Consider the following 24474-nt stretch of genomic DNA (forward strand, 5'->3'; position numbering starts at 1 on the left):
TCTGTCTCATGTTAAAGCCCTGTTAAGCTACTGAGAACTGACTGAGCTTCTGACTCAGTCATTGTTCCTGTTTTTTACAACTCCTCCCATTCAGTTAATTAAAAAACCTGTTCCTGAGCAGGAAACAAAAGCACTTTTTATGCAGAATTGATCTATGTGCATTTTAAAGATTTCTGCTCTGTGAATGCACTTTTTCTTTAGCTTTGTTTACAGGAGCACAAGTGGCTGCCAGGAGCAGTGCTGTGGATGTGACTGCCCTCCCTGGGTGGAGGACACACCGTCCTACACTTGGGCCAGGGTGTGTTGCCCACGGGATGGGGTCAGAACCTGAAAGGCACAAAAGACTCTCAGTGAGCAAGAGGGCAAAGAATGGTGCTCGAGTCAGGTCATAGAAATAGGGATACTCATGTGGGAGTAGCAGGAGGAAAAAGATCTGTCAGCTAAAGAGAAGAAAGCATAAAGGATGGTGAGTTTGCAGTTGAAGAAAATGTCTTTGCACTGTGGCAGAAACATTAAGAGCTTGAGTTTTGGCTACTGCTGGCTTTGAAGCTTTTGCCAAATAAATAAATAAAAGCTGTTACTCAGTAAGGCAAAGTTAATGATTAAGCTCCGAGGTTGCTGCTGTTATTTTAGTGAAAGTTTTGACTTACCAAGAAATAGAAAAATGTGTATGAACTTGTTTGGGAGAGCTGCTTTCACTTTGCAAGTTTATTTTTTAAGAGATGGATACCAAATCCAAAAAGTTGTCTGGTGTAAATCCACAACTTGCTTGTGGTTAGGATCCCTGGAATCCATATCATGGTAAAAATGCGCTTCTGCGCATCTGAAATCTCTCCCTCTAATTGCAATCTCTCAATTTTTTAAAGTAAGGTGAAATGATAGGATTCAGAGCAGGCCTGACACAGAGTCTGAAATCTGCTTGTTTCTAATTTGCAGAAGTTGGCTCTCTTCAATGCAATCACATTTTGGTCCCCTAAAATTATTAGCCCTGTTTGTAAACTCATCTGTTTCTCTAAGAATGAAACCTCTTCTGTCTGTCGCTATAGCATTTGTCTGTTGCCACAGGTGAACACATCTTCTTTGTTGAATGCTGCTGGTTTTTGTCTTTCTGTCAGTGCAAAAAATCATTTTCATCTTTTTGAACAAATTTAGGCACTGGAAGTAAAAGAAACTGTTCTACTAGAACTGCACTGAACTCAGGTCCTGAAATATTGCTACCCTCAGAAAATACTCCACTTTCCTCATTGACACTTCATTTGCACAAAGAACTGAAGTTCACTGTTTAGCAACCAAAATGGCAAGAGTAAAAGGTGGATTTTCTGTGAGGAGGCATCTGCTGAGGCAAGGGAAGGATGTCCTTGGGTTTCTGCACTCATTAGGTGGTAGTGCATAATCCCCATGCAGATTATGGACTACAGCTGCACTGTTGCTGGTGTGGGCTTCAGTCCACAGGAACAGATTTTTTTATAGTGTTTTCTCCAAATTATTAATTACAAATCTGTCGTGTAATAAAAGGAAATGGGATTTTTCTCTGTCAACATTGAGGAGGAAACCTTACACATTCATAATTTCTTCTGAAGTCAGTTTTAATGAGGTGAATAATCTGTGGTATAAAGGCAAAACACTTGGATGCAGCTGTGATAGAAAATCCCAGCATGCTTGACTAACCTTTAACACGTGTTCTAACATAGTCTGTTTGAGCCTGCTTGAAACTAGTAATATTAATTTCAAATGTTAACCAGGAGTTTATTCTGTTACTCTCATCTCAACTTTCTTCTGTGCTTTTATTAAATGTTAATCTGTTATAGACAACCCTGTTCATTTAAGGTATGTATGTCTTGGGATGGATGTATACTGATGATCTGGGAGGAGGTCACCTAGCTATGTCTGGATCCAAAGGCACATTAGGTCTGTGTTGCTTCTTACATTTAAAAGTATGTGATTCACTAAAATAGAAAAATCCATAGACACAGCAGTGTAAGGTTCTGTTACAGGTCTTATCTGCCACCCAGTGCAAGGTTTGATGTTCAGCTTGCATTGACATATCTAAACTCGGTCTCTGCTCCTTAGGATTGATTTTTAGCCCCAAATAAGTGTTAATGTATGAGTAAAAGCAATGCATTTACTTAGTAAGGCAAGTGTTTCAAAGTATAGCAAGAACTGTAACCATGTACGTTCTCACCTTTGGTTCTGCCTTATTTTCTTTTCTGGTAGTTTTTTCTAGAGGCTTCTAAATGATGGATTAAGTTGTCTTTACCGTCTTATGCATGCCACCCCCTGGTGGCAGGGAGGAAGACTTGATAGTTCTCATAAGGATCCTGGATGCTGCTGCAGTAGGTTGGAGCCACAAGCTTTCACTGACTATTAAACATTGCCATAACTGAGATCTGCATGGATATTATCCACTCCAGTGCCAAGGGAATGATGCTCATATTCATACAAGGAAAGCTTTTGTCATTGGGCAACTGCTGTAAAATGTAGTCACTTCAATACTGTTCCATGCAAGCTCTGGGTTGGTTTAGTTGGGCTTTCTATAACTTTTCTCTCTTTCTCTCGATCCCTTTGTGAGCCATGATCACAAAGTGCTGGTCTCACCAGGAGAGCATCCCATCTTCGTGTGTATGTCTTTATATTCTTACTCTTCAACAGGAAACTTACCACAGCTTTTGTTAACAGTAATTAGGAAAGTCAGACAGTGTGGAACTCACCAAAGTGCTCAGCGTGGTCAATTGAGTGTGTGGACTAACACACTGCTTATGGAACACACTCTTCATGTCTGTTGAGAGCATATAGGAAAGGAAGAAAATTACAGGTTAGATTGATGATAACCCAGTAAGTTACATCTAGTTAACTTACAGTCCAGACACTCAAAACATGTGACCCTGTAAAATGGAACATTTCATTGTGGTAATCTTGTATTTGTGATGATAATAACTTATGAAACAAAGGTTGGAGGTTAGGCTTGTTTTCCCTGTCTGTCTTTTTACATCATCTGTAACCTAAAATTCCCTCTCTTGCAATATCTGTGAGTTAAATCTGCTTTAAGCTATCATCAGTCACCATTTGAACTGATTTTTCTTTGTTATGCTGCCAACAGAATCTTTCTCTTTTTTTTGTTATGCTACTTACGAATCATAAAAGTAAGATAAGACAAAAGAGAATGCTAGGCTGTACCATCCCCTTTGCTTTGCCAGCACAGGATTAGAGGGTTTGATTAGCAAGCATTGTGTTGCTGTGTGGGAGACTTGGATTCCCTTCCTTGATCTCTCAGATGGTGTCTGTGCATACGCACAGGTGATGTGTCAGTGGGCTGATGCTCTGCTTCAACATGTCTCACCAGGTTGTGAGGCCTGACTCATTCTCTCTTGGTTGATTGGGTATTTGTGTCGCAGACATGACACAGTGAGGAATAAAGGCATTTAAGGCTTCAAAAATCTTCATAATGCTGATACATATAAAGTAAAACTATTCATTCTGACTCCTTGGCTCCTTCCCCATGAAACATTACCCAATATCTGCTGACTGAACGTGCCTCTGTGCCTTGTCCTCTGCTTTGCAGTGCCATAAGTTTAGCTCCGGTACACTTGATGAATTCTACTTGCGTCATGTTTATTTAGATCTGTCTCTAGTCCATGTTCCATCTGTATTTTTAATACATTCCCACATTTATGGAAGATTGGGTATAGATTGGGAAACAGGAGGTCCTCTTCTTCACCTGCCTCCTCAAGAAAAAGTATTGACACACAGTTCCTAAAAAAACAGAAGGAATATTTCTGTTTCTTACAGCTGTTTCAAGGTGATTATGCCTCACGAATCAATCATAGCATTTCTAGTTTGTGTCCCAGTTGTCATCTTTTGGAAGCTGTGCTCCAAAGATATACTTGTTTATTTTCCTGTTGTATTCTCCACCCTTTTATAGTTTCCTGTATGCCTTCAGCAGGATACAGTATGAAAGTAGACAAAGAAGTCCTCATTAATAACTCCAAAAAATATTCTCTCTGACCCCAAGCCATTTTTCCCATATCTCTCAGAAGCTGTTGGTGTGGCAGATAAGGATGAACCTGTGCCACTGGGTTTTCTTGCTCTTTCTTTGACTGAGAGGTTGAACTTACCACGGCACTGCATCCATGTTAGTCTGCTGCTACATCCCAGCCTGAGATGAAATCAGCAGCTCCTTCAATGGAGAGTTGAGAGATAACAGCGCAGGTGATTCACTTTCCTCTCTTCTCTGTGAGCAGTGAGCCTGCCTGCACTAGTCCATTTGTAGACTACTGTCTGCTCCTGCTGTTAAAACAGTATTCTGTAATTACATTTACACTTGCAATTTCTCTCTTTGCAGTGGGGCACTGCTGCTGAGTGTGCCTGCACTCTTCTGTCCTCTGGAGAGCTGGGAATAAATGCTCACTTTGGACAAGCTGGAAGATGACAAAAGTGAAGCAAGGCATTTATTTCCCATTCATCATTGCTTCTGCATGTCTGCCAAATCTTTTCACGTTGGCTTAGTGATTGGTCCCTGAAAGAACTTCAGTATTAACTTTACACTGTGGCCCCAGTTAGCCACATGATAGCTCTGTCAAAGATTGTGATGGGCTCTTCTTCCTTTTCTCGAGTCTAGACAGCTACAGCCACTGCTAGGGCAACACTTCTTGCAACAACAAAATGCCACATTTAGGTTCTATGCAAAGACATATTGGAAAATGTCAATTTAAATTAAAAGTTGACCTTTTTTTTTTAATTGCAGGTAGGCTGAAGTGTTATGGTTATGGTTTTATCTATTTTTTAAAGTCATTATTTTGCCATGCTCTTTCGTGACTGGCTGCCTTATCTAAGGATTAGTTAGGGATGAAATAGCTCTACTGTAAGATCTAGTTGATGGGCTGATAGGGGAGACCATAAACTGAGATTTCCTTCCATTTTGCCCCACTAAAATGGATTTATATCTGTATCAGGCAATCTACCAGTGTTGTAGATTACAATCAGATAAAGACTGTACAGGTGCATCTAAGAGCCAGATGTGCTGAAGTATACTTTTGGCTTATGCTCTTCAACTCTGCCCATGTTATATCAAAGATCATCATTTTGTGAAGAAAAACAAAGCACTTTGCTATCAGTGTTATGCACAGGAATGCTGAGAAATGTAGTCAATGTGTTTTTCTAAAAAGATGTTATTCTGGCAGGTAGGGCCTTTCCTTTTTGAGTAGCTCTGCAGTTCTTTGAAATACTGAAATGCAGTCAGCAGTTAACAAATAATATGAAACATAAACCTCTGCAGTATGTTTGCTACCCTGCTGTGCTATCTGCGTGTTCTTGAGAGGCACTGGGCCTTGCACACAGTCTCATGGAGGGCTGTGAGACTTAATAAATAATCAAAGCTGCTGAAAGACAATACAGCTCCTGCCTCCTTGGAGAAACATTCAGTGGCTGACACAGCTGAGCAGATATTTCAATGACCTTCCATGTTTCCTATTGATGACATGCTTTTTTTTTTTTTAGGTTTCTTTCTCTAGCTTTTCTTTTTGGTGTATGAGCATAAAAGTGCTCTCATGCTTTTATATCAATGAAAACTTGAACGTTTTTCCGGCCAGTGAGCACCTGCCGTAGATAAAGACTGCCTGGGTCTAGAGACAGTGCAGACACTGTACAGAATTAATGTTTCTGTTTTGGAAACATTCTGGACTGCTGGAAACTGCTGGACTATTTGAGGGTAAGGGGTAAGTCACTGTGAAAACCAGGGGATCTTACATCACCGAAATAACCTGTGTGAGCTGGGTTGGAGTTGGAGATTGTGTAAGCCTGCAAGAACCCAAGCAGTGGAAGCAGCAGAAGCTGGGACAGAAAGGGCTGATTAATACCTCTGCTCACAGCCATTCCAGGGCCAATCTGGCAAGAAGGAAGATGGACTGATCTTCCTGTTCCTAATGGGTTTTAATAAATGCCTCCATAAACTGGAGAATAAGCACTGGTTTAGGTCCTTCCTTGCCTTTTTAGCTTTCCAGACTCATTTCCACCAGCAGTAGATTTACTGTCTTTGCTGTAAGTACCTTCACAGAGAAATAAGAATTCATAATCTACAGAGATAACATATACTAGGATGAAACTGTTCCAATACTGTGCCTGCCAGAGGCCAGACAGAAAGATAAAGAGATATAAAGCTTGCAGTAGTTGTTCATTTCTCCCTTGCGTTTGGCTGCAGAGGAATAGCCATACCTGCTCAGTGGACCATGCAGGTATTATGAATCTTTGATCTTTCTGAACCTTCACTGATTTACCACAGAAACATTTCATTATTCTTTTTGTACTAGTGAGACAGAGGGGTGAGCTTCAGTAAAGGTATATTTTTAACTTTATATTTGGTTTTCTTATTTTTTTGTTTAATTCCTAATTAACACAAAGTGAAATTGTCCTGTTTTTTGTTCAGGCTTGCTGTCAAATTTGTTAAGTCTCACAATGAAATTGTGCCTCTTGCAAAGTGTAATAAATCTCCACTTTAACATGCAGTAAAGCCGTACTTACGTCAGTTAAACTTGTGTTTCAGCCATGCTGTCTTCGATATTTTATGGAGGCTTGAATAGAGACAAGGGAGAAACATAGTAAGAAATGGTCTGCTTCCTCCCCATTAGTTTAGTTAGTTAGTTTAGTTAGTTACTGACATCTGGTGTAAATGTGTGTTGTAGTCTCTTCTTCAGCGCTTCTTTGTGTCCTTCCAGTAAAAAAAACGTTTTTTTCAATGAGGCAATAAATTTTTTAAAACTGTCCATAGAAAATCTGGCAAATTATAAACCCATCTTTTTCAAGGAAGAGGCATTTTAACATCTAGCCCTGACAGCTCCCATGCCCAGCATACTTCTTGATTTCGTAACAGGCAGAGATTAATGCTGCCCTTCTATTCTGTGCTTTGGGATCTGTGTGTACTCCTCTGTCGTCAGCCTCCTCATGAACTGCTGCTTATTAGCAGTGAGGGCACAGACGGCTTTGTGTTTGTGAGGCTCAGCTGAAGGACAGGGAGGATGGCACAGATAGCGACACAGACAGCTCTGAGCGTCGCTTTGTACCAAACCAAAGCTCCCAATGATGATTTTTTTTTCTTTTTTTCCCTTTTTTTTTTTTTTACAGGAATGTGTAATTCTGCAGTAAAGAGCAGACTCTGCTCCCAGTTGCACACAGCCTAAAGCGTTTGTTCTGTGCTGAGGAATTTGGGACTTTCTTTGTAGAGCTTTGGGTTGCAGGGAGTAAGTGGCCTTGTCTTGCCACCAGATTGACTGTTGTTAAATATATAACAGTCACAGAAAAAATAGTATTATTATGCTTGCAAACAAAGTAACTAGCAAACCTAGAATTAAAGACCACTGTCTCATTCAAAGGGCTGGATGAGTATTGTTCGTATTGTGTATTACTATTCAGTATTTTGTTTTCCTTCCTCATTCATGTGAATTCATGCTTTGTTACTGTGCCCAACTCATTTCCCACTCTGAAGTGAGAGTTCTCAATGTCTTTCTGAGCTAGCAAAATTTTATCGCTGCAGTATACCGCAGTTTCCAAAAACTATGTAGCTTCCATGCAATATCCTATTCACCTCCATTCTGTGCCTAAGCACAGAGTATCAAATCAGAAGTAACTCCACTGAGTTTAGATCTGTCTGAGATGACCTAAACTTGCTGTGGTTTGAGTTTGGTTTTTTCTGTTATTAAACTCTAATCACAGCTTGTCTCAGATGGTAGCCACAGACAGGAATCCTGCAAATCAGATCTGTGGATCCCAATTGGGCAATCAGTCAGGGCTGTATCCCAGTGGCTGTGTTGGTAGTCAGAGAGAGCAACAACCAAAAATAAGCACAGCCTCAGGTCAGCCCATGGTGAAGGAACACTGTATGGCATCTGTTTAATTTAAGAGCATCCTGCCCTTAGTGACTATCTGAAGTCCATTTACGGGCTCTGTGCTTTAGAGTGGTGGTTTTTCTGTGCTGTCAAATGCTCCCTGGTGCAGCTCATAGTCTCTGCTGCTGCACAATGTCCTGGCATGTCCTGACTCCTTGTACAAGGGCACCTGACTTCACTCCTCTTCCCCACTCCTCAGTTTCTTTTACAGGAAAGTGGAGTGTCTCTGCGAGAAAGCACCTGTGCAGTTGGGGAATGTATCTTCCTCTTGGTTAGGCTGTGGCTGACAGGGAAATCCTGAAGAAAGGATTTTCATGGTCTGTGGCAGACTGGAGATTGAAAAGCACAGCTCTCTCTTCATCTCTCCATGTGCGTGCTTTGGCATCAGTCATGATGCACTTTCCAGCGTCAGTTAAGTGAGCAGCTTCCTGTTAATTTTTCAGATACCCTTTGCCCAAAGGTGCTAAAGTTGGTTCCTTGGCCTCTCTATTGCTTTGCACCCAAATGTGTTCAAAGTGGGCAGGCTGAGGAATTCAGCTTTAGTATGCTGGAATTTTTCTATTATGTAAGAGAAGCATTTTTCCAAACGCTTGTCTGCTGTCAGGTTTCCTGTGGCTACTCAGACATCTGCCAGGTATAGCTTTATTGCTCCTACAGTTTGTAGTCTTAATCCCAGAGGTACTTTAAAGCTTGTGGAAAAAGAGTCTGCCAAAATTTTTCAAGATAAGAACATTTGTCTACAATGAAAGTTTTAGATATCTTCAGGAAGCAATTAAACAAATATACAGGAAAGAAGACCTCTGGAGCTCCTAAGCCCGAAACCTCTTCCCTGCTCTAGGCATCCTTCAGCCATGAGTTCCTCTGAGAGCTGTGAAGGAGATCCTGGTTAGTATTGCTAATTGTGCAATAAATCCAACCTCCTTACACAGCTGTTGCTTACTCCTGTCTAAGGTGGAAAGCTGCACAAGGCAGACCTTTGCCCAGAAAAGCCCTTGCTGCTGTGGTACACTATAGGAAGGGCTTCCTCAGGTCAGACCAGAAGTCCTGTGGTTTCTATCCCAGTGCTGGTCTCCAAAGTACATGAATTGCCTTGGTTGAATGTCAAATCGCGGCATCATCATAGAATCATAGACTGTCAAATCATCCTGAAGCAGATATGAAGTTGGGAAAACTCAACTGATTTTTGGAAGCTTGATGAAGGTTATTAAAACACTGGAAAAATAGTTCTGAAATGAGAAATGAGCATCTGTAGTTACCCTGCTGATAATACTTCAAAGTTACCATGATCACTTTAGAAAGACAAAACATATGGAAGGGTATTAAAGGAAGTCCTCTGCCTTGCAAGTTGATATTCAGAGTTACAGCCACAGAGCTCTGAACATGCTGATTAAAAGGGCGTGCCCCTGGCATCCCATCCCCTGCTGGGGATGGGCAGCAGCGCTGAGCCTCTTGCCCTGGCAGCTCTCCTGGAAAGTGGATGGGTGGGTACACATGTGCACACACCTGGCAGAGGGGCGGAACAGCTCGCTCTCATGGGCGTCAGGGCTCACTGAGCTTGTGTTCGTTTCCTCCTCTGTGGCCTGAAATAGTTCAGTGTGGGTGAATTCTCCAAACGATTCGCAGAAGTCTCAAGCCTGATGGGATGTAAAGGGGCAGCAGGGTGTTGAGCACAAGAATGCTGAAGGAGTGACAAAATATTTCTGTAGGTGGAGGCTGACATCCTCATGTTCTGGATGTGTTTTAATGAAGTTGAACATTATTTGGGAACAATAATCCAGTGCATGCATTTCAAATTTTAAAATGTGATTATAGAAGATGCACCAACCATAGATTTTATTCAGCCTTTTTCTCATTTTCTAGAGTCATTTCTTACATCAAGCCTCGCTTAGATCAGCCTTTAACTTAGTAATAGTAATATCTTATATATTAATAAGTAATAAGTAATATCTTATATAGTAATAGTAATAGTTACCATATCTAAATTTGGAAAGATCGTGCCACTGATGTTAAGCTTAAGTCATGCAAACAGTGAACTGTCTAAGCTTTTATTATCTCTGTATTTATAAAATAAAGTTTTTTAACTTTGTGTTCAGAGTGCACACAGATGATTGATGTGCCTGGCTGTCCCTGGCAGGCCTGCCTGGAGTGGCTCCCTCCATGTTAGTTCTTGCCTTTTACAAGACATAGAAAATAGCCAAAGTTTTCATGCTGGAGGGGGAGGTAAAGTTAGCAAGAAACACTTCTTTCTCATGCTCTTCTGAAGGCAGACACCTTCAAAAGAGTTTTAGATGCATGTGGTTTAATATCATATGTTAGCTAAAGTTCTCAAAGGGCTTAGTTTCTCATTGAGGAAAGTTAGATGCTGTTCCATTCTTAGGGAAGCCCAGGGGTAAAAGGGCTTAGGTTTAGCCTGCTGTTTGATGATGCTAAAAACAAACCCAAACTCCTTTTGTTTATTGTTTGGGGGTTCTGTAGTAATGGGTGTGGTCTCTTTCTGTAAAACTTCTAATATTAAAGGCCCAAAAGTACTATCTGTACAGATACTGTGACACTGAATTAAGTACACAAATGCAAATACCGCTATAATTATTTACTATTTCTAAAGAGTATGTGATAAACCAATCTTCTTTAATTTCACTTTGGCTGCCACATGTTCTTTTCATTCTGAGCCAGTGAAAGTGGGTGTCTTTCATGGCAGGTTCAGGAGACTCTACAATCTTTTGTTGTCTTGTTTGGTTGCTAATAAGTGGAAAAATTGACTGAGCAAAATGGTGAAGAAGTTGAGCCAGCAGTTGCCACAGTGACAGTTGTCCAATATAAATATCTTACTATTCTTCTGTTTATCATCTGTTTTCAGGGCAGTTTAAGCTGCTGGAACAAGACCGAGATATTAAGGAGCCAGTGCAGTATTTTAACAGTGTGGAGGAGGTGGCTAAAGCATTTCCTGAACGAGTTTACGTCATGGAGGAAATAACATTCAACGTTAAGGTAGTCCCTGAATAAATATTTATCCCTGTCTAAATGATTAACTGTTGCAACCTTTATACACATGGCAAGTGAGCAACGGCGCTGAGTGGGAAGTGTGATTTTTGAGACAAACGAGCCTTTAGTGTTCCACATTCAGTGTTGGTGCTCTTTGGGATCGTTTTTGCAGTCTTAAATCAACATGTCCTCTAAGGGCTCTCCTGCCCTATGGCACTTTGGGGAGCAATCCTGATGATCCATTCAATAATTCATCTAATTAGGATGCTCCTGCCAGATTTTAAACAAATGTTGTTTGTTGCCCCCTTTCTCCTCCCCCTCCAGCAGTCTGAATTTCATTCTCTGCTAAACAGCAGCTGCTCAAATCCCTCTCCAGAAAGCCTCTTTCTCAGAGAGCACACAGGGTGAAATGATGGGGTCGCTTGTCTCAAAATTACTAGAGCTAAATAGCATTGTGAATAAAATAACAAAAAAAAAGAAAAAAAAAAAAGACACAGTTGTTCTCTGTGTGCATATGTGTGTGTTTGCTTGTGCACAGCTCTTGGGCTCATGAAAGGGTCACTGATCCCACAAGAGGGTTTGCTATCACCAAACACACTGCAGTGCAGTGGCATGAAAGAGTGAAGACACAACTTCTTCTTTGTCCTACCTACATGTGGGACACTGCACAAGGTAGGTCAGTTCTGCCATGAGAGCAGAGTGGTCTTCAGGCTTATCTGGTTGGTTTGAGCAGCAGCACCATCTCAGACTGGTAGAAGAACATCCTAGAGCTGGTATGCAACGGTGGAGGTACACATTCTGCCATGCAGGGGAAACCGGCTGATACTGCTGGTACAAAACCAATCTGGAATTTCCTGATCCCATGTGTATCAGGGTGGGCTTTGTATAACAACCTTTTAATGGCTTTTTCCTCTTTCTTGCACTGCTACAGTTGGGAGACACCAGCTAGTTCATAATTTTATAGGTGCAAGTGGAAGAGCTTATCAGTTAATTTGCTCAGTGACAAAGACTCACACCTTGCAGAACAGTAGGTTATTTTCATTTGTGCTCTGTATTAATCTGAGCCTGTAAAACAGAGGCTTCCATGAATGAAGGCTACATGAGAAAGTTGGAATGCTTCTGTATCTTTAGGCAAGGGAACAAGAAAATTTAATCTCTGCTCAGAAAAAATCCTTATGACTGCTAGCCTTATCCAGAGCTGTGCTGTTATTTCTCTTTTGATCAATGACCAAACCAAGAGAATGACACAGTAGAATGTGCAGCTTTCATTTTCTAGTGCAAAAAGTATTTGTCTACAGGCTTCTTTAAACATAAGATGCCATATCTTGAGTTTAATGTGTTTTTAAAACTCTTTTTCATATGTAGCAAACTGAGAAATAAGCATAGCTTACTGTTAGATATCAAATCCATTTTCAAAAGGTTTTATAGTGATACTCCTTAATGTAAATAACAGTAGTAATAATCCAGGTTTAACCTAGTTACACAGTTATCTTGGCAGTATTCCTCTTGGCAGTTTTTCCAGTTTCATAGAAGTCTATTCCAAGGTTATCATCTTCCAAAAAATAAATGAACTTAGCAGGATTTATTAAAGTGTTTAATAACCCTTTACGTGCAAGAGAATTATGTACGCTAAAATTTTAATTTGGGGAGAGATTCTGTCAAGCTGATTAGAGCAAAGGGAGGAATACTAAGTACGGTTGATTCCTGTCCAATGCAGCGTGCCTGTTTAAATTCAGAAGAGAGTATCAGAAGGTAGCTAATCCGATATAAAAAGAAGAAAAAAAAATTGCCTAAAATATCTGATGAAGCACTTAAGATGAGAATGAGCTCTGAAGTCTGGGAATTCTTTCTTGTTCCAAACACTCAAATCTTCAGTGGATAATTTTTAAAGAAGGAGCCTTAGAGTTACAAGGTGACCAGACAGTCACTGCGTGCTTTTGTCTGTGCTTGTTGAGGTGTGCCTGCATCTGCCACTACACCACAGTTATGATTCCATTTGGTGTGAACCTTCCTCCTGAGTGTAAATCCTTGGCTGCTCCAGCAGAATTTCACAGCTACTGCTGCCATTCACCAAACTCCTTTCTCGCTGTGAGTGGTGGGCTGCGAGATCATTTCCAAGGGGCTGCCTTTATTTTTGCTTCTTGTAATAGTTGTTAAAGGGAAAAATCAACCACCTTATCCTGGCAAGGCAGGGGAGATGGTTCTCCCTCCCTTCCCTGTGGTTTTGGAGCTGGACAGGCTTTCTGGGCAGTGTCCTGAGGCAGGGGGTTGAGGACCTGCTGGCTGTTTGAAGGACAGCTGTAACACACGCCAGCAAGCGCCACTAGGAGGGAAAGATGGTATCTTTTCAGAGAATAGCAAACAAAAATTATAGATTAAATAAAATTTTTGTAATGGCTAAAAGTGCTTAGTAACTTTTTTGTCTGTACATACTGCACTTGGAACAGTTGGTTGTTTCAAGTGGTGGCCAGCAGCATCTGCAGGCACAACATCCTGACCATAAGGGAATTTCACTCAGTCAATAGTTTAATCTGTTCCTGAAAATTAGAGGTATTCTGTCCTTTCTTCACTGACCAGAGAAATAAGAACCCTTTTTGTATTAATATTCAGTGCATAATTGAAGGAGATTTTGTTTATGTTGCAGCATTATGCTACAAAGATGAGAATTTTTTAATTCTCTATTGCTAGGAACAAAATACTCAGAATGTTGAGCTACCCCAGGACCCTATCTTTTGCTGAAGCAACAGGAGTAGATTTCTGCTTTCAGCTGCTCTGGTCTCATACAGATGGCAGTGTGTGCAAACACCCAGGAAGTTATTTGTGCTAAGACTTTAAAACAAAACCAGGAAAAACCCCCTCCCTCCCACCCCCCCGCAGTCATACTGAGGGCAATTCACAAAATCTTCCCTTAAAAAAGCAACAGTATTGTCTGATAGAATGAATATGAGACAAGCCAGGAGTTCCTTCACTCTAAAAAACAGCCCACTTAGTGCTGCAGGACCCTTCAGGTCTTCCAGAATGGCATCTTTGTTCTGAAGACATCACTTGGTCTCTCTGGAGAGTCTGTGAAGCTGTTTGCAGACACTTTCTAGAATGGAGAAATGGGTTAGTGAATTAGCCTTATAATGATAGAGCCTACTCTTACCTATCAAAGATATTGTATGACTGGCAGGAACTTTTGATACCTGATTTGTTCATCTTTTTTAATGTAACCCTCTTTTCACAGTGATTTAACTGTGTTGGCCCATACAATGTGTGTTCTGGCAGAAAGAAAGAAATCTGTAGTAAAAACTTCGCGGGTTTTTTTGGTTTTTTTTGGTTTTTGTTTTTTGGGTTTTTTTGGCAGATATTGATGCGGTACAGTGGAGCAAAATTGATCTCCTGATTGTAATTCTAGTGCCTCTGATAAACTCACCCTGAGTTGCCATCAAACACATATATAGTAGGTAGTAACTTACGGTGACGTTCTTATGTGCTGCAGTAGAGACTTTCTTGAAATGAGGTGGTGTGCAGATTTTGGCTCCAGACTTTGAGGCAATTCATAATACTTCACCTCAAAAATTCGTGCTTTAGTGGCCTTGTGGCTTGATGCCAGCCTTACAAAGCAGCAAGAGTCAGCTCCAAAGCAGTCTGGGTTTTTTCTTCTTTGTCCCCTTTGCCCCCGGTGCACACAGGCTCAGCCCCTCGGTGTCTTGCATTGGCATTTCAGTCCTGTGCAATGTCCAGCCTCTTTTCCTCCTGGAAAAAGGTGGGTGGCTTGAGTGAGAGAAGCAGAGGAGGCAGAGCTGCTGCTACATGCCTATGTTGAGGTACCTGTGGGAGGGGTCCAGCTCCTGCACCATTGCCTTGGTGTCTCCTGACATCCCACATAAAGAGATGCTCCATGTTACAGCTCTGCAGTGTTACCTGCCACATTTTGGGGCAGTTTTAGACTAGTGATTTATTTGAGACCTCCTTAAAGAGCACTGAAGCCAGTTGTTAATGTGGCAATTAGGCAAAGCCCCTCTTATCCCAGACCGAAATACATGTATGCTAGCATGAAGACTTTTACTTGCCGATGCTGTCTTGGAAAACAGACATTTATAAAAGTAAAATGGGATACCAAATTTAGCCAACTTCCTTGAAAAGGTTTGCTCTTTTCTTTTTTTCTGCTAACAGCTCTTCCGAAGGCACTGTTTTACATTTAAAATATGTTTTCCCATTTTTGTGACCTGTAAAAATATATATCTTATATATGTGATCTATTAAATATATGTGTAAGTCTACAATTGGTCCCTTGGCTCTAATAGTAAAAACCATATGTGTAGCTATGAATCAAAGACCTCACAGTTACCAAGAGATCTAAAATAATTTTTTTTTAAAAAAGAATTAAAAATCTTTATTTTATTTTTTAAGCAAATGCAATGCTTGTTTTACTCTGATAAATCTAGCAGGTATACCAACTGTTATAAAGCCACAAATCATTTTTATAAAGGTTTTCATATGTGTCCAATTAAAAATTTGTGCTTCAAACTATAACAAATTAGAACAATTGGAGTCCAAGACAGCATATTGACTCAGGTGTTACCAAAATCTACTATTCCAAGTTAGCCTTTCCTTAAGCAAAAGGAAGAGTATACCTGAGCTTTTCCAAAGGAACATTTCCTAAATGATCCTTCATTGCTTTTCTGATGCTTGTCTTCTGCAGGACTTACAGTTGGCTTTTCAGTGTTACTGAAATTGCGTGAGTCTTAAAATATAAAGTATTATAGTGACTTAGACCACTGCTGTTTTGCAGTGTGTTTGGTAAGGTGTGTGTATGCTTGTATCCTTTCTGGTCAGCATCCTGGCATCAGTAGTGAACAGGGGCTTTGGATCAACAGCTGGCAGTCAGAAGGGAGAAGGCAAGTACAACAGGGAGGAAGTTCTGGTTCTGTGGGTCTTTGGTACTCATTGTTTGGCTTGCATATCTACTAGTAATTCCTGGATGGCTTTGGAGTGTAGTGTGGCAAGCACTGCCTCATTCACAAAGCTGGGAGCGCTGGTTATTCCCACCTGTTACCAATGAAAACTGGCTGGGAAGAGCAAAAGAGGGGTGAGTGCAAAGTAAAACTGCAGGAGTTGTTCTTACAGTGCATGAAACATTATTGTTAAAATGTATAAAAAGCCCTCCTTGGATATGTGGTACAGCTGAGTGAAAGCTTCTTGCGTGTTTTCTGTCTACAGTAGCATTACCTCTTTTCCAGAATTACTATGAGTTATTTATTTAGGAGCTTACTACAAAAATATATGATTATTTCTGCACTAGTCTGTGATCTGGACCACCTTAACTCAGCCACTCTGCGCTGCTGTCTTGTGTATATACAGATATATCTGTATATATTATATACCAGTGATATGCTGTGTCACGTTCACCAGCTGGGACCTGCCACTAGCAGGTCCAAGTGCCTGAAATAGTGTAGGGCTCTGCTACATCCCACCAGCAACTGCATGGCAGGAAGCAGAGGGTGCCCAGAGAATGCTCTCAGCAGGGCTGTGAAGATGCAAATCCTGCTGGGTCGGTGCTGAAAGCTTGGAGGGTAGAGGGAGATGGGACTGGTGCGGGGCTACCAATTCTGCCTTCTAGGAATAATTTATGATATGCACTTTCATGTTGTCTATAAGTGTACTATTTGGCACAGAACCACAAAATCATTTAGGTCAGAAAAGACCTTTGAGATCATCAAGTCCATTCATTAACCCAGCACTGCCGAGTCCACCAGTAAACTGTGTCCCTAAGTGCCACGTCTTCACTGCTTCCAGGAATGGTGACACAACCACTTTCCTGGGAAGCTTGTTCCAGTGAATGACAGCCCTTTCGGTAAAGAAATTTTTCCTGATATCCAGTCTAAACCTCCCCTGGTGCAACTTGAGGCCGTTTCCTTTTGTCCCATCTATTCTTAGGAAATGCTCTGCATGACTAAATCTTGGGCTTCTGGAGGCCCTGTGAAACTCACCAAAGGCAGTGTAAAGCTGAGCTAAAGTCCATGGCTCTTTGTTGATTTTTCTGTAGGTTTTGTGGCCATGGATAAAGTGAAATGTTTGAATGAACAAGACAGAGCAAGTCTGATTTTCATATGTCATTGCTACAAGGACAAATAAGGATCATTTAGTCTAATGATCCTTAGCCTTTGTAATCTGAAGAACAAAAGCTGAGCAATATTTGGGCACTGTTATGTGTATTGAGAGAGATATATATGATATCTATGGTATATCTTTATTGCCAATATTCTGGAACATATATTTACCTATCAATTTTAAAATACAAGTAGCCTGGTGGGATGTATCAAAAATCTTAACATCACCACAAGTAGAATTTGGTGGATAGAGATGAATTTCTCTGGTCTTAGACTTTTTAATTTCATGTTTTCAGTTTTTATTATAATTTTGAACAGCAACTAATACCTTATATTTTTGTTTAGAAGGAGGAATGCAGAACAGTATTTTTCTCAGAGTACTAAACTATACCTACAAGCATCATCTTTCTTTTCAGAGAATATCATAGAATATACTGAGTTGGAAGGGACCCATGAGGAACATCAAGTCCAACTCCTTGCCTTTCACAGGACACCCCAAGAGTCACACCATGTGCCTGAGGGCAATGTCCGAGTGTTTCTTGAACTTTTGTCAGGCTTGTTGCTGTGACCACTTCCCTGGGGAGCCTGTTCCAGTGCCCCACCAACCTTTGGGTGAAAAACCTTTTCCTGATAGCCAACCCAAACCTCCCCTGACACAACTTCAGACAATTCCCTTGAGTCCTGTCACTGGTCACACAGAGAAGAGATCAGTGTCCACTCCTGTTCTACCTCTCATGAGGAAGTTGTACCTGCAATGAGGTGTCCCCTCAGTCTCCTGTTCTCCAGGCCCCTTCACCATCCTCCAGGCCCTCCTTTGGATGCTCTGTAAGAGTTTAATGCCTTTTTTATATTGTGGTGCCCAAAACTGCCCCCAGCACTCGAGCTGAGGCTGCCCTAGTGCAGAGCAGAGCAGGACAATCCCCTCCCTTGCCCTTCTGGCCATGTTGTGCCTGATGCACCCCAGAACACAGTTGTCAGTCCTGGCTACCAGAGCACTGCTGACTCATGTTCAACTTGCCATCAATCAGGACCCCCAAGTCCCTTTCTACACTGCTGCTCTCCAGCATCTCGTTCCCCCGTCTGTACACTCATCAAGGGTTAAAATCAGCCTTACTTCACCTGTAATGATCCTGTGACTATATTTTTTTTAACAATGAAAACATGTTTTCCAATGTTTTTTAATTGAAAATAATTTTGTCTTTAAACATGCCAGTTGACCCTAAAAGCCCATTTGCTCTTTGGCTGGTTGAAGTGGATGACATCAGTAAGTAGCTGCTCCACAAGACCTTCATTGTAAAGCTTGGCGGTTTAGTTACCTCTGTGGTTTCACATCTGACCCACCGTTTCCTCCTGCAGTGGCTTGTTTGTTTGTGAATCACCAGGGAACTGTAAGCTGGCCAAGGAGGACCTCCCACAGCTGTAGGCTGTGACGCCTCCCTCACTCTGTGTCCCACAAGTGAGGAAAAGCTGTGTTCGTGCAGGATTGAGTGAAAAGTCCAATAGTGAGAAGTCCACCATTGTCAAAGCAGCCATTTGTGGGGACTTGCTGATTCTAGAAACCAATATTCTTAGAGAAATTTCTGAGAAACACCTTCTCAGAAAGAAGAGGGGGAGATTGCATGGCACAGAGCCCTGTGTGTCCTCAGCCCTTATCAGCCCTGGAAGGCAGGGTTATGTGGCTGCAGCTCCAATGCAGCACTCTGTGACAGTCTGAGGAGAAACCGGCAATGAACGTTACACGGGCGTTATCAGCGAAAGAACTCCCAGTGCTTCCCTTTCACACTGTGGTGTTTCAAAATGCTGTCAGGACAGTGATGCAAACTGTGAATGAGTATAATGTACCATAAATCCTAGTGGTTTCCTGGATTAGACCAATTAGTGTTTGTGTAGATAATTCAGGGTTTGAATGACTTCCTGTCCGGAAGCCCCGAGCCTGAAGTGCTAAGGCGGCACACCTCGCCTGAGCTGCCTGTGCAATTGCTCCGAGAGGCTTGCAGAAGATAATCACAGCTCTGCAAATACAGAGGATTGCAGGTCACCTCTTACAAGAGGAAGCATTATTCACAGCTCTTGTCAGTTATTGGCTTACTAGAATTGCAGCTTTGATTTCATGCTGTGGCTATTGTGTGATGATACCTATGTCTGAAGACTGGAGTTTGAATTTCATACAAGTCCATGAAGTCTTTAGGGGTTTTGGAGGTGAGAAAGGGATATACAATTTTAGCATAAGTTTTCATTGGCAATTTCTTTAGTATGTTCAATTTCTCAAATAAAATGGTCTATAACAGACCAGTACTGTTTATCTGGTGCACCTTCATTTATAAGTAGGAATCTGCTGCCACCAAAGAATTGGATGGGTTCTGTTAAGGTCCCTGAAAAGGGCTTCTCATGTTAAACCACTCAAATATGAGGCAGTCTTGTCTATAAAGAGTTATTTTAGTCTCAAGGAAATAACTTCGGGAGCAAATGAGCCTTGGACATCTGTTTTGTTGGGGTTTTTTTCCTAGTACAATTTCCATACTAGAAAAGCTCACACATGGCTGTGCATATGTTGTTTAATCTCTTAAATTGCAATTATGATCAAAAAATGAGGAAGGAAGTCTATGACTAGGATTGCAAAGGAGGGGGGGAGTTAGGCATATGGGATAGACCAATATTCTTGATTTCTCCTTCAGGGAATAGATGTCATCTGTCATTCCCCCAGCCTGGAAAAGATTCTATCAAAGGGATATGCTTCATCTGTAATGATGAAGTCACCTTTTCTGCTCCTCAGGGAGCTGAAGATGGTAAAAGAAGTTTGTTTCTCTCAAGAGCCTGGCAAATAAGTTCTAACAAACAGCAAAAACAAGGGTGTGGGGAAAAGACACACAAGGGAATCCAGACACGGTCTGTCGTAGCTGTATGACACAAGCGGCTATTTGAACTGCTGGGATATTATGTGGATTTGCCCTTTTAACCTTTCTTTAAAAAATGGTAATGTTTGTTCTCATGCCTTCTCTGGCAGTTTCAGGTGGCTCTTTCCTCTCAAGTAAGATGCAAGAAAGTGCTGAACAATTTAAAAAGGTTACTTAGCTGAGCTTCAGGTTAATCACTTTGCACTTGACCAGTCAGCTGTTCAAATAAAGCTACTTTGATTTTTTCCAGTGCATAGTCTTGTAAGTTCAGTCTCAAGAGATTTGATGCGATTTGAAGTATTGTCTTCACTGGGGGAAAATCAAATTTTTTATTATTATTTTGCAGGTAGCTTCAGGTGAATGCAATGAAGATACTGAAGTTTACAACATTACCCTTAGTACTGGGGATGAGCTCACTTTAATGGGGCAAGCGGAAATCCTTTATGCAAAATCTTCTAAGGAGAAGTCACGGCTCAACACCATCTTCAAAAAAATTGGGAAGCTTAATTCAATTAGTAAGCTGGGCAGAGGCAAAATGCCCTGCCTCATCTGCATGAACCACAGGACCAATGAGAGCATCAGTCTCCCTTTCCAGTGTAAGGGCAAGTTCAGCACCCGCAGCCCACTGGAGGTGCAGATGCAGGAAGGTGAGCACACAATTCGCAATATAGTGGAAAAAACCAGGCTGCCCGTTAACGTGACTGTGCCGAGTCCTACACCAAGGAACCCTTACGACCTACATTTCATCCGTGAGGGGCACAGGTACAAGTTTGTCAACATTCAGACCAAGACTGTGGTAGTTTGTTGCGTGCTTCGTGGAAACAAAATCATTCCCATGCATTTTCCCTTGCACTTGACGCTTCCCAAATTTATTCTACCTGATAGTGTGGTGAAGGGGGAGCTGTGGCACGAACCCCTCATCCAGCACTGGTTTAGTATATGCCAGGAACAGTTTGACATAGACGAGTATTCCCGTGCCGTGCGAGACGTAAAGACCGACTGGAACGATGACTGCAAGAGCCCGAAGAAGAGCCGGTGCACAGGGCACAGCCACGTGCCAAACTCCCTCAGCTACGCGCGGGACGAGCTCACGCAGTCCTTCCACCGGCTCTCCGTGTGCGTCTATGGGAACAACTTGCACGGGAATAGCGAGGTGAACCTCCACGGCTGCAGGGACTTGTGTAACGAGTGGGCCCTGTTCTCCCACGATGCTCTTCAGTACCAGGAGTCCGGCGACAGTAGCAGTGATTACCTTTTCCCTGAAGTTAGTGAAGAATCTATGTTTCTGCCTACGAAACCAGAGCTTCCTTACGAAGAGCTCTGGTTGGACCAAGGGTCTGGAAAGGGTGGTGATCAGCCTCTCTCTTGCTCGCTAAGTGAGAAGAACAAGTGTGACAACTACAGAGGATCTTTCCGATCAAAGTGTGGTACTGCGTCTCTTCCTGTGCCTGCAACTGTCGGAACAACCACAAAGTCTTCAGATGTTTCCCTACCTCCACCTCCAGTGCCTCCCAAATCAGAAGCAGTAAGTCAGGGTTATTTATGTTTGTTTCTTTCTTTTTTTAGGTGGTGAAGAGTTTGCATGTAGATCTTTCTAGGGAATAGTTGGCGGAGGTGGGAAGGGCACATACAGGGCAAGGGGACAGGCAAATTTTGCAAGATGTTCCACTTCAGCTAGTTTCCTACCATGTGTAAGTCATGTCTTAAAAATCACAGGAGTATATTTAATATTACTGATCTAGCAGCTTAATCCTGATACTCTCAGGTGACATTTATTTGGGGTCCCTTGCTCACGCAAACGAGGTCTAAGAATTGCTGAGTCACTTCATTCTCTTGCTTTCCACATCATCTCTCCACGTGATCTCCATTTTTTCTCATATTTTCTATGGCCAGAGTGTATGAGCCATGACCCCACTTGGAAATGCCTCATATTGCCTTAGTGTGTCTTCAATTAACAGGCTCTGATAATGAGAACAGCTAGAATTTTTACAGATTCAAAGTGTTTGTTAATAGGAGATTGTCTTCTCTATTACGGGCCTATAGCAGATTTTGAAGACTATTGTGTCATTGTCCTCAAGGAAACTTTATCAAACTAGACCTGAACTAATCACTCTGTATTGAAAAAAAATAAATAGGAGCTCTGCAGAATTGATAAATGAGCCTTCTAGAGGACTCAGTTGTAAAGAGAGCATGTTTCCTGGCCTAAGGTTTTTAATGAAAACTTATGGGAGAAATCACTTCTCTAAACCTGAAATGTCATGGAGACTTTAGAGGGAAAAATGCAAATATATTTTATCAACAGAAGCTTATGTAGACTAGCTGGAGAATCCATCCATTATGTGGTCTCTTGACATAGTCCTAAGCATTATCTGAAAAAAAAAAAAAGAAAAGAAAGGAAGAAAGAATGTTTCCCCTAGGAAAGAGTGTCTAGAAGTCTTTAGCAAAATGTTGATGATACATATAGGGCATGAATCTTGGTGTATATCATTATTGATCAAACCTGTTTTGCAGGGATTTTTCTGGAACTAAAAAAATGCCATTCTGCCTGCAAGCCCTATGGTGATTTCAAGAGCATGGCTGTACAGTAAACTAAGACTAATTTGAGACCAGGCTGCAGCAAACCATGATGACTCCATAGCTCTCCTATTGCCATCTAACAGTCCAGTGGTGCTGGCTGTAGCCTTGCCCTCATGAGTCAGGTCACACAACCTGGTTGAAAGCTGTGTTCATTCATGCTGGGTTAGCCTGCAGTGGATTGCTGTGGGGATGCCCAACTACAACCCTTGGACTCTGCCACCAAAACTTCCCGAAAAGCAAATGCAGCAGTTTAAGAAGCGAGGAAAGGCAAGACGTTACGTCTTCTTAGCAAAGTGTTTTCGTGCAATGTTAAGCGTAGGAACCCAAGAGCACTTCCTTGCCTCTGAGGTCAGGTATGCACTGACACTTTGTCCAGGCTCTTGGACAAGTGCCCAGCAGCGCCATATCGGCATGAGGCTCCCTGGCAGCCTGCGCTGACATTTACCAGTGTGGGGCTGGTCCCACCCTCCTCCACCTCCTCCTCCTCCTTTCCCAGACACATAGTCCTGGCTTCCCTTTTGTGCTGGCTCTGGCACTCCTGTGCTGGGCAGGCAGCCAGCTCTGGATCTGGAAAATTATTAGCTTCCTGCTGATTTCTGTGAGCTGAACTGCTTCTGCACAGGGTCAGAGGAGTGCTGGAGTGTTGGGGAGTGAGTGGTGGGGGAGGTAGGCTGCCCCCACAGCGAGGTGAAGGCAGCCCTTGTGGCATGGGGTGCCAGGTGCCTGGGTCATGCCTGAGACATGAGGGTCTTACAGCATCCCTGAGGTGTGGGCAGTGGGGGCTGGGAGAGCTGTGGAACACCTACACAGCATCAGTGTGACCTCATACCTGGGGAGTCCACATGACTCCCTTTTGGGGACAGCAGGGTGACACTTGGCGTAGATGTCTGTGTTGCCCTTTAGAGTTATTTTGGAAAGCGTGCAATTTTGTCATGTGTGTCTTACATTACTGAGGTAATATGTGAGTGCTGTCAGCAATTTTGCTGTTGCTTTCTAGCCATTTTGGAGAAATAACTTCTGCTAAGGATATTAGCTGGGATTTAGAGGTGGGCAGGGGGTGTAGCCGCATTAAAAATAAAACAAAACTAAAAACCTACATTTCCGTAGAATCTAATAATTTAGACTTGCTTTTATGACTTACTGGAACAGCTTTGGAGTGAGTATCAGTGACCTACAGAATTCATCTGTGGGCTGGGGCCGAGGAGATGTTTGCATGGTTTCCATGTAGGTATTTATAGAGTAAGTAGATCTCAGGAGCTCAGTGAACATGCGGTTTAGTCATCACTCCCTCTAGAATGATATTCCATAGCATTTCTGTGTAAAGGTTGGCTGGCAATTGTATTTTCGCACTAAATTTAAAATGTGTGTCCAGGAGCTGTTTGCAGGACAGGAAAGGACATCTGGGTATTTCAGAAGCTGTTCTGGTTTTCTTCTCTCCAGCAGGATAAAGCAATTTCTAAGCATACAGTATTTTCTAAATACCTTTCAGAAAATCAAAGTAGCGTGAAGGCTGAGGAGGGGGGGAATAACCTCTGAATTAAGGCCTGTAAATTAGTAATTTCTTCATTCCTCAAATGCTGATTTGCATAAAATCAGAGGCTGTTTACCTGATTGATACAAAACACATCCCTAATGGAGTGTGCTGGAAGTTCAGGCTCCTGTGAGCAAGGAGTGTGGAACTGCTGTCTGTTACACTCGCAGTCAAGCTGGTAACAGGGCAGGTTTTATCCAGGTAGCCTCAGAGCTGGCCACTGCAATGATGCCCAGATTCAGCAGTGACACCCCAGGGCCCAGGTGGTGCTGGCAGGGCTTGGGATGGCAGCAAGGAAAAGGAACAGAAGTCTGAAAATCAACATAGCACCTCATGCCATTGGAAATGGGCCACCATTCCTAGGTTCCAGGAAGGAGGGATGGAGCATGAGAGAGCTCAGTGTCAAATAGAAGTTTCAGGTTGTGCAGTGTAAATGTGTTTTATCTATCTGACAGCCATGTGACACCTAGTGCTTCTGGGGCAAAGAGTATTTCCAGCTAAGAGCAACAGCCAGCGAGGTC

General features: G+C 42.2%; 1 protein-coding gene across 2 annotated transcripts in view; it reads left to right on the forward strand.

The window, feature by feature from the left end:
- Window positions 1–24474, forward strand: part of GAREM1 (GRB2 associated regulator of MAPK1 subtype 1) — a 101873-nt gene that overhangs the window by 66481 nt on the left and 10918 nt on the right. Inside the window, exons 3-4 of one of the 2 annotated variants that reach the window (XM_086889297.1) lie at window positions 10732–10862; window positions 20192–21370. In XM_086889297.1, the coding sequence (XP_086745423.1) occupies window positions 10732–10862; window positions 20192–21370 (1310 nt within the window). The remainder of the gene's footprint in view (window positions 1–10731; window positions 10863–20191; window positions 21371–24474) is intronic. The other variant, XM_086889303.1, reaches the window with a different exon arrangement.

This window comes from Cyanistes caeruleus, chromosome 1 (assembly GCF_971803275.1).
Source record: "Cyanistes caeruleus chromosome 1, bCyaCae1.hap1.1, whole genome shotgun sequence".
NCBI lineage: Eukaryota > Metazoa > Chordata > Aves > Passeriformes > Paridae > Cyanistes > Cyanistes caeruleus.